Source organism: Procambarus clarkii, chromosome 75 (assembly GCF_040958095.1).
Source record: "Procambarus clarkii isolate CNS0578487 chromosome 75, FALCON_Pclarkii_2.0, whole genome shotgun sequence".
Taxonomy (NCBI): domain Eukaryota; kingdom Metazoa; phylum Arthropoda; class Malacostraca; order Decapoda; family Cambaridae; genus Procambarus; species Procambarus clarkii.
In genome coordinates, this window is record NC_091224.1 from 24,791,005 (window position 1) to 24,802,509 (window position 11,505).

The following is an 11,505-nucleotide window of genomic DNA, read 5'->3' on the forward strand; positions in this document are numbered from 1 at the left end:
GGGAAGACAGAGGAGCAGTCACTGACTTACAAAGGCCAGAAAGAACGAGGATAAAGAGCTATGACATGTTTAGAACTGAGAATTACATGTATAGGCAGCATAAAACATCCACTAGACAGTGCGACATTGTAATTGCCAGAATTAGGCTGGGGTATCGATATCTACGACAGGTGGCTGCAGGCAATGAATCCCCTAATGGTGAACATTCCAATTGTAAACTATGTGAATAAGAGCTGGGACATACTCTCCAACACTATATCTGTGATTGCCCTGTTATAAGTGACTTCAGACCAAATGGTATGAGGTACTTTGAGCTCTGCAATCACTTCATATACTCAGGAATATTGGAAGATATTCTTGTGCTGTACTCAGATTTTTCTAGTGGAGGCTAATAGATCAGCCTTACATTTTATGTTCTCACCCGATTTTTAGTCAAGAGCTGGTTTGTTTTTGTATCGAGGCAGGTATTTTCTCTCCTGATTCCATGAATGACTAACCATCTTGTGAGATGGGAATATTAGATGAACTTATAGCTAGTTTTTTATCTACACTGTAATCTTTCATATAGAATAGGGTAGCAGCACATTGCTGTGTATACCTAAGCTTGTTAAAAAAAAAAGTAAATTCAGCAGTAGTGACATCTATTATTTTATTTATATTTATTTATATACAAGAAGGTACATTGGGTTTATGAGAGTACATAGCATTGATGTTTTTACCTTCTTGTAAAGCCACAAGCACACATAGCGATTTGGGCTATGCATGTATAATTAAGGATTAATTATCTTTAATCTAACAGATAATTTTAAGTAGGTAATTTCTAGCAAAATTGAAAAAAATGTTTACAGGTACATTGCAAGAAAATTTGATAAAGATTAGTAGGTACATTAAATAAGAAGTCAACATTAATTATTTTAGTGTTTAGCTAATTTTTCCCTCTAATTAATTCTGTCAATTAACTCTCATTACATGTTATGTTTTGGAAGTTTCCCTGTGGTTCTCCACTTCCATTCTGAATTAAAGATGTCCCCCGATTCTCAGTAAGTAAACTATAAAGAGTTTTATAGCAAAAAACTTAGGATTGGCCTAGTTAAAAGGAAGTACTGTACTGTAGTTAAGAGGTACCCATCAATGCTTACTAGTATAATAAGAAAAGCAAAACTTTCCTATTATGAGAGAAGATTCAAAGAAGCAAAATGCAACATAAAAAGCACATGGAAAGCCATCTCTAACATCCTAGGAACTAAACAACACTCACATAATCAGATAAAACTCTCCATGGATGGTTATACACCTGCAACTGATTTAGAAAAATGTGAACAAATGTTCACATTGCAAATGTGAACAGAGAGGGAATTTTGCAAACAAGTTATCCTTACAGGGAAAAGGAAAGTGGCAAGAGTGGGAAAGTGACATGGGGGTTAACAGTCAAAGAGTAGCATAAGAGTATGTGGCATAGCCCTAGCTTGAGAGGTAGCAAGGGCAGTCAGGATAACAATTGCGACGATCATGTAGAAAAAGAATGCCGTTTTCAACATATAAGCTCTGGGTGGGGGACGAAATAAAGGCACCAGGGCTAAGGCTGAACCTAAACAGGTGTGAAACATCACCAAACGTTTAGCAATATCTTTATACAGAAGGGAATTACCATAAGTGACAATGGGGGGATGAGGAATGACACTTTCACGTAAAAGTTATATCAAGTCTTACACATAAACCATGATTGCTGGCCCACTACAACACCTCAAGGCGGTCCTCGGGGACTAATGTCTCCCAAATATGGTTACGTATATATATTCAGCAAATACTGAAAGGCAGGTTGCCTTGCTTTGATTCCGGGGGTAAAGATCCCACTGCCCTGTATCTGATCAGGGCTCCTGGTTGATGGACTGGTCAACTAGGGTGACGTATGACTCACAGCCTGGTTGATCCGGTATCCTTTGGAAGCTTATCAACCTTTAACCCCTTGAACGTGCTTGAACCTTCTTGAACCCCTTGGATGTGCTTGACGGCTTGAACCCCTCACAGTGTTCAAGCCGTCTCGAACACTGAGGGGTCGGCCAGTTATACCCCTTATGTGTAGTGGAAGCGTGTTGAACAGTCTCGGGCCTCTGATGTTGATAGAGTTTTCTCAGAGTACCTGTTGCGCCTCTGCTTTTCAACAGGGGTATTCTGCACATCCTGCCATGCCTTCTGGTCTCATGTGATGTTATTTCTGTGTGCAGGTTTGGGAATCAGCCCCTCTACTATTTTCCACGTGTAAATTATTATGTATCTCTCCCGCCTGCGCTCAAGAGAATACAGATTTAGGCATTTTAGCCTGTCCCAATAAGTTAGATGGTTTATTGAGTGGATTCTAGCAGTAAATGATCTCTGCATGCTCTCTAGCAGATCAGCAATTTATTCAGCTTTGAAAGGGGCTGTCATTGAGCAACAGAATTCCACCCTAGAAACCGATAGCGTCTTGAAAAGTATCATCACTGGTACAGTATCTCTTGTTTGAAAGGTTCTTGTTATCTAACCTGTAATTTTTCTTGCAGTTGTAACGGATATTTTACTGTGTTCTTTATTGTGTTATTGTACTCTATGCCGCAGGAGGTATAGACGAACAGTGTGCAGGACAGCGTTTATAACGTGCTATTAAAAAAGTATCTCTCTCTCTCTCTCTCTAGAGAGAGAGAGAGAGAGACTTTACAGTGGTGTTCAGCAGCAGAAGGAGAAGTAGCATCTGGCATTTATTATACTTAATTAAAACATTTCAACACTATCCAACACACAAGAAACATGTCCATTTATACACAATGAATCAGAAGGACCTGATGCGTCTATAGAAAATATAGAGAAAAGCTGTACAACTTTTGCCTTATTCAAAAACAAAAATTGCCTAATTTCATCTTCATTGTTTCCTACCCAGTGCTCTAAACTCGCACTGTATCTAGTGCTGCCCAATCCCCCAATATATGCACCTAAGCCATTCAACTTTACCATTGTGATCATTACTGTCATCTTTTATATGCTATCAATATGCTTTATTGTGCCTACTAATCTTTCAAATTATCAATCTAGCCATCAATGCTATCAAAGTTATCAATGTGCTTTAATATACCCACTAATCTCTCTCAAAGTTTTCTTACAATGCATCTGTTAACGTTTTATAAATTTTGCTACAATTTACCTACTTAATATTATCTGTTAGATTAAGGACCTGCCGGAAACGCTGTGCGTACTAGTGGCTCCACAAGATTCAAATTCAGAATGTAAACACATCACACTATATACTCTCACAAACCCAATGTACCTTCTTATATATATATATATATATATATATATATATATATATATATATATATATATATATATATATATATATATAATATACATAGTTATACTTAAGCATACTTAGGTATACCTGTGGGTAATCTGGTGTACCTGTGGGGAGTCTGGTGTACCTGTGGGGAGTCACATGTTTCAAAGAATACACACGTGATAGAAGACACATGGCCAGCCCTACATATGAATACAGTACCCAGGAAACATGTATCTGTGGTTTTACAAATAAAAGTACACATACATACATACAAAGACAGCCAGACACGACTACATGTATGATCCACACACACACACACACACACACACACACACACACACACACACACACACACACACACACACACACACACACACACACACACACGAAACAGGAATATATCTACAAGTTTGATAGATATATTCAGCAGGCAATGAAATGTATGTCTACATAAGACGTGAAGAATACATCTGTAAATAAAAATAGACAGATATACACGATATATATACAAATATTGTACCTTGAAAAGAGACTGGTAATCGCAGTGTAAAAAATGAATGTCCACCGAGACACACACATGCTGTAACTTATACAAGTAAATAATACGACATGAAATGTACACACCACAATATATACACAATATACACCATGTGAAATACATATGCTGTTATAAATACGTATTTTAATACAAAATACTTGCGCTGAAAAACATACACAGGATAAACCGGGACTAAATTACTTTTAAATTGCAGAATCATACAATTCTTGACACAACTGTACAATAATATATATATATATATATATATATATATATATATATATATATATATATATATATATATATATATATATATATATATAAGTGTGTGTGTACATTCATATACACGTATGTATGTTAGGACTTTGAGTGAACTACGGTTAAAAAATACAACTCAGCAAAATTGTATCCAACATGATAAGATATACACCTGCTGTGGTGAATTTATAAAGAAATTACACTAACAATTAATTATCTATTATTTGTACACACTGTTCTTTAAATTCCCCTTCAAACATATACAAAACTTGTACGTAGGTAAATTATAAAGAAATACAATAGTGACCATTAATACACACACACACACACACACACACACACACACACACACACACACACACACACACACACACACACACACACACACTTCATACACAGTTTCAAATGTAGATATGATAGAGCCCAGTAGTCTCAGGAACCTGTACATCAGTTGATTGACTGTTGAGAACCGGGACCAAAGAGCCAGAGCTCAACCCCCGCAAACATAAATAGGTGAGTACACACACACACACACCAGTGACAAAACTTGCTTCTGAAATTGTACATAATATATTTTTCTTGATTTCTGTCACATATTACAGTATATTTATATTTAAGGTGAGAAGAGTTGTGTGACTACATAGTCACCAGAAAGACTATGGCAGCAGTCACTATGGCGAGGAGCCTTCGGTCTCTGATCAGGGCTTTGGGACCTGTAGGGAGAGAGAGACAATGTTAGGCTTGGTTAAACTGCCATTAGCAATGGTGATGGTCTGGATGGACCAGGTGTGGTCTGGGTGGACCAGGTGTGGTCTGGAGGGACCAGGTGTGGTCTGGGTGAACCAGGTGTGGTCTGGAGGGACCAGGTGTGGTCTGGAGGGACCAGGTGTGGTCTGGAGGGACCAGGTGTGGTCTGGAGGGACCAGGTGTGGTCTGGGTGGACCAGGTGTGGTCTGGGTGGACCAGGTGTGGTCTGGGTGGACCAGGTGTGGTCTGGAGGGACCAGGTGTGGTCTGGGTGGACCAGGTGTGGTCTGGAGGGACCAGGTGTGGTCTGGAGGGACCAGGTGTGGTCTGGTGGGACCAGGTGTGGTCTGGAGGGACCAGGTGTGGTCTGGGTGGACCAGGTGTGGTCTGGAGGGACCAGGTGTGGTCTGGAGGGACCAGGTGTGGTCTGGGTGGACCAGGTGTGGTCTGGAGGGACCAGGTGTGGTCTGGAGGGACCAGGTGTGGTCTGGAGGGACCAGGTGTGGTCTGGAGGGACCAGAGCATACTTCTCCCCTGCAAAGTGTGGGGGAGATCCGGGCCCCTACCCCCCCCCCCCCCCCCCCGCCCTATATAGCGTGGTGTGGTGGTGTGGGAGGAGGAGGGGGGAGGTCAGGTCCATTACCCCCCCCCCCTCCTCTCCAAGCAGTCTACAGTGTACATGTTTACACAGACAGGTGCGGTATACCCCCAGACTACCGGGAACTAACCAGACATTTGCATAATTGTTGACTGTTTACCTTCTTTTGGGGAGCAGATAAGGGATGCTTCGGTGCAAGAATGGCACGTCTCGTATGACCAGCCTCCTTGCACATACCGACAGTCACTCAGTACTAAACCTATTTAGGCTCAGAATTACCTAAGATCACTAACAAAACCGCTAATTAGAAGCATCATCACTCAATGATGTTAGTTCAATGAGTGACATCAGTTGCTGTAAATACTGACTTTACTAGTGGCATTGTGTGGGCTAGGCGATCACACACTACGTCAGTCAGCCCAGAGCTGCTTCATGATGATGGGCCGACGTCGGTGGTGGTGCTGGCACCGCCACCGTGGGACCCGGTCGGCCGAGCGGACAGCACGCTGGACTTGTGATCCTGTGGTCCTGGGTTCGATCCCAGGCGCCGGCGAGAAACAATGGGCAGAGTTTCTCTCACCCTATGCCCCTGTTACCTAGCAGTAAAATAGGTACCTGGGTGTTAGTCAGCTGTCACGGGCTGCTTCCTGGGGGTGGAGGCCTGGTCGAGGACCGGGCCGCGGGGACTCTAAAAAAAAAGCCCCGAAATCATCTCAAGATCTCTCAAGATAGCCACGGCACTCAACGTGGGGCGACTCTGTAGTCTTTCCCGAGTGGCTGGGGGCGCACGCTCGACAATGTGATTGGCTGCCTTGATACGCTTGACACACACTGGAGTTGTGAGTAGGTTTAATGCGCTACACAGATGACACCGGATCAGAGGAAGTTCATTTCATTCACAGCTTCAAACGTAGACATAAGCCGTCGGGTGAAGTCTTACCCCACACCTTAAAGACGGGTCCCAGGAGCTTGACATCAGCCCCCATACACACAGGAAATTCTGTTCTCTCTTTTATAGATTTGTTGTAAAGACCGTGAGATTGGCTCTGGCGGAGGTCAGGGAATGGATGGGACGAAAACTTGACCTCTCACTTGACTCCACAGGAACCACAGTGTCTCCTCTAAAGACTTCACTGGTAAAATGAGTCTTCCTCCAACACCACCTCCTCCTCCTCCTCCACCACCTCCAACACCTCCTCCTCCACCACCTCCAACACACTAACCTCGCCACAACATAACAATATTGAAAATCTATCGTTCTCGGCGCCAGCACTGATGTGGCCACCTAAGGGAGCCCGCGTGCAGGCATGGGATGAGTACACTGAGTTATGAGGCCAGGAGGTGAGTCAACACTCACTGGCCAGGAGGTGAGTCAGCACTCACTGGCCAGGTGGTGGGTCAGCACTCACTGCTTGGCTGCCAACTGGCCACAGACTGGCAGTAACTCTATAAAGAGTGAGCAGACTTGCCATTGAAATAACATTAACTGGAAGAGAGGGAACAGTTACCTGGTGGAGACACCCCCCCCCCCACACCCCCACCATCTACACCACTCACAACCCCTGAGAACAACCACTCACCTGCAGAATGGTAGTTGTCGACGTAGGATATCATTCTGACCCTGACACGAAGAGTCTTGAAGGTGCTGGTGTGGTGGGGCCCCAGACTAAGGCGACACTCCGCCTCCACACTCCCGCCAGCAGACGCTACCTGAGGAGTGGTGGACACTTTAGTACAAGCAGACTGTTGTACTCCACCACCCGCACACCTCCACCACCACCAGCAGTAGAAGCAGCAGCAGGAACAGTGGTGATAATACCTGCAAGAGAAGTATAAAATAAACAATTACTAAAACAAGTGTATGGGAAGAAAGGGCAGACATTCCAGAACTAGAAGTCACAAGCTAAAATTTTATCTGCTGTCAACACCTGGCTAATGTCTCTCGTACCTGTCCATCACCTGTCTGTCCTATTGTGACGTGACCTGTCTTACCTCTTGGTGTGAGCTGTGTGTGATGGAGCCCCCTGTCTGTCTGAGAGAAAGGGGGGGGAGGGGGTAGTCTGGTCTGTTCTTTCCATTAACCTCCATTCTCTCGGTCTGTGTCTAAGTTTAACACACACACACACAATGGAGTACAGGGACCAAAGGGTGGTTGAGAGGCGGGACCAAAGAGCCAGAGCTCAACCCCCCCCCCCCACCGCAAGCACAACTAGGTGAGTATACACATACTCAGGGATGGCAAATCATGCCTCACAGGATTAATTTAATTCTACGACCAGGCAACAAAAATCAGGCAAGAAAGAGAGGGGTGGGCAGACTGCATATTTTTGGATTGCCAGAAAGCCTTTGACACAGTACCACATAAGATACTAATGCACAAGCTGGAGATGCAGGCAGGAGTGAAAGGGAAGGTACTCCACTGGATAAGGGAGTACCTAAGCAACAGAAGACAGCGAGTCACTGTGAGGGGTGAGGTCTAGGAGTGTCGAGGCGTCACCAGTGGAGTCCCATAGGGATCAGTCCTTGGACCTATACTGTTTCTGATATATGTAAATGATCTCCCAGAGAGAATAGGCTCGTTCTATTCTCTCGAATCTTTTTAAAATAATTGGGATCGGGTGTGCTCAACAGATGGCGCCGACACTGTCACACGACCTCCCTCACACCCACACCCACACCTACACCCACACCTACACCCACACCCACACCTACACCCACACCTACACCTACACCCACACCTACACCCACCTCCCCCACACACAACAGATGGAAATATAACCAGTTGAAATTTATGCAGGAGCTCTCAGCTCCGGTGCTCCGTCCCGGGGATTATCCCAGGTATTCATGAAGGATTTTATCCCGTGCTTGAGACCAGGGCTAGGAGGCTAGGAGCAACCTGCTAGCAGGCTAGGAGGAACCTGCCAGGAGGCTAGGAGGAACCTGCTAGGAGGCTAGGAGGAACCTGCTAGCAGGCTAGGAGGAACCTGCCAGGAGGCTAGGAGGAACCTGCTAGCAGGCTAGGAGGAACCTGCTAGGAGGCTAGGAGGAACCTGCTAGCATGCTAGGAGGAACCTGCCAGGAGGCTAGTAGGAACTGCAGGTCAAGACCTGCAGGTGTGGCACACCACCAATAAGATGGCTGTCTCTTCCTCTATACATTCCTTCAACTCAATATCTACTTTTATAAATATTTACTATTTAATTATTAATAAGATTCATTCATTCTAAGTTAATATTAATTGTACGTTTTTATGCTTATATGTTTTATTGATTTATATATATTATATATTCTTGTACATAATTATAGTAATAACGAGAGTGTTATTACTAATACATTAGTCTTGCTTTAAGTTCGATATAACATCCCGTTTTCTTCGATATAAGAGTAAAGATTCCCATTTTCGTTACAGACATCAGAGTCTCAAGATAAGGTTCACTGTCCCGTTTTCTTCTAGCGGATTTCCTCACTTTACTTCCCAGGAAGAACTTTGTCACACCAAAAATCATGACATTTCACAAACTTCTCACCTGCGTATCTTCCCCAGGAGGGCCTAAAACTGTGCCACAATGAACATGATGACATTATATACTTCGCCCACAACATGTTATCTCTTATTTTCCTTAAGTTAGGTTAGATTTGTTTCATAGAGTAGTGACGACGTAAAGGGTATATACTTTTCTCCAAACCGTTCTCGCACTTGCTTATAGTCAATATTGGCTTATTTAATAAGTGCATATGTGACTGTGCATGTGTGCCTGGTCGACGACCGGGCCGCGGGGACGCTAAGCCCCGGAAACACCTCAAGGTAACCTCAATGTAAGGCGACATACTAATTGATTGTGAATATTTTAGTTTACCTTGAAAAGCTTCATAGAAAACACCGACGTCAGGTCGTAACCCATATTCAACTATTTGCTCCGGCCGGATGCAATCAGCTGAGTGTGTTGCTATCGTGGAAATAATACCACGGGTAAATTACCACGAGACGAGACAAAAGGCGGTCAATGACGGACACCTTCACAGGCCGCCAGTCTCTACGGGACCCGAGGGATGGATACCAAAACGCCATTCAAATGAAATTGATTTGTGTGGCGTTGTGGGTATGATAGTTTGGGCGAGAGAGGGAGGAGGTACAGACAGGCCCGAGTAGGAGCCCGGGGCCAACTTACACTCTCAACCACTTCGGTATTTGTTCTATATAATTATTTTTATAGAGTTGACTGAGCAAGAGAGAAGAGCGGCTTGAAGAAAACACCAATATTTTACTTCGTCTCATTGGTCAGATTGTGATAGAAATGTTGTGTAGTTTTGTTATAATAATAATTTATTATGTCGGGGGACAGGCAGCCAGTGTATATTTTATACCTTAGGCTTATATAGATTTCCCCTCTCCCCCCCCCCCAAGGTCATATTACAGACTCCAGGATACAGCCCCACAACAAGGTGACTATATATACCTGTTGGGTACCTATATTTGCTACAAGGTGAACAGGTGCATTATGTAATAGAAACGTGCCCAATCATTTCTGTTCCGCTCGGGATTCGAACCCGGAATTCACAATTATGAGTCGAGAACGAAGGCGACTGCACCACGGGGAGCCTAAAACATGGTTATGGTGACATTAGAATATAAGTTAGTAATTAGAATGTCATTACATAAGTAATTACGTAAGTGATGTAATTAGAATGTACGGTACAAGACTGTAAGAACTCTTGTATGTATAAATGAAATTAACAAAAGCAATATAATACATTATTAAAGATAACATTAGTCAAGAGGGCCAGGGAGAAGTGGATGGACCGGTTCAATTTCTTTATTATGCACCCCATACCCATCCCGTGAGCGGTGGTGTAAAGGTTTACAGAGGCACATAACCGGGAAGGTCCCAGCACAAGTGCTGCACATTTGTACAACTGTTGTGTTGGAGGGTGAACCAAACCTTTGTAAACAGTAAGTTGTTGTACACATACTGGAGCCGGTCAGCCCATACCCGGGCTGTGGTGGGCCTGCGGGCCGCTCCAAGCAACAGCCTGGTGGACCAAACTCTCACAAGTCAAGTCTGGCCTCGGGCCGGGCTTGGGGAGTAGAAGAACTCCCAGAACCCCATCAACCAGGTATCAACCAGGTAACCAGCCCCTTCTCTTCATCTGCCACAACCAGCACAAAGTGCTAATGTAACCATAAACGTCAGAACCCAAGCCACCCACCTAACCTAACGGACCATGCATAGAAAACGTAGATATTTGTTAGCTGACTCACCAGGGACCATAGTGACTCACCTGCTGGCCCGGGACATGGAGAGACAGACCATAGTGGCCCCCGTGGTGTGAGGCGCCATACGGCTTGGTCCACTGAGGTCCCACCTGTAGGGAGAGACACACGTTACCTGACTGGCTGCCACTGAGTACACGTGCCGGGGAACCCTTACTTCCCGGGGCCCAGTCCCTATAGTGCTGCACTCGCTCAGGTCTATGGAGCGCCTGGCCCTCAAGGATCACCCAGACCTACCTTAGTACCCTCAAGGACCACCCAGACCTACCTTAGTGCCCTCAAGGGTCACCCAGACCTGCCTTACTGCCCTCAAGGGTCACCCAGACCTACCTTACTGCCCTCAAGGGTCACCCAGACCTACCTTAGTGCCCTCAAGGGTCACCCAGACCTACCTTAATGCCCTCAAGGACCACCCAGACCTACCTTACTGCCCTCAAGGACCACCCAGACCTGCCTTACTGCCCTCAAGGACCACCCAGACCTACCTTAGTACCCTCAAGGACCACCCAGACCTACCTTACTGCCCTCGAGGAACCACTGGAGAGTAGGCTTATGGTGGTCGAGGAAGGGCCGTCGAGGCTGACAACCGATCTTGATGAGCTCTGAGGGTTCGTAGATCTCCCTCCCGCCCATCAGGAGGGGCGGGGACAGGGCCTCTCCTGCCGGGGACAAGAACACCAAGGACAACATTAGCAGGACAGGTGATTCACGTCAGACCTCAGCACTCTAATGACGTCGTCTTTTTATTCATGAACTGTTCAAAAATGTTGGAAATTGTGAACCTGA

At 44.9% G+C, this 11,505-nt stretch overlaps 1 protein-coding gene across 1 annotated transcript; it reads right to left on the bottom strand.

Annotated features, from left to right (window-relative positions):
* Positions 1–4,511: 4,511 nt before the first annotated feature.
* Positions 4,512–11,372, bottom strand: LOC123771832 (uncharacterized). Its single transcript, XM_069313497.1, has 4 exons — positions 11,236–11,372; positions 10,728–10,811; positions 7,028–7,157; positions 4,512–4,816 (listed from the first exon to the last, which is right to left on the bottom strand). Exons 1-4 carry the CDS (start codon positions 11,350–11,352, stop codon positions 4,740–4,742), a joined length of 408 nt encoding a protein of 135 aa, XP_069169598.1. The 5' UTR covers positions 11,353–11,372; the 3' UTR covers positions 4,512–4,739.
* Between the last annotated feature and the right edge of the window lie 133 nt (positions 11,373–11,505).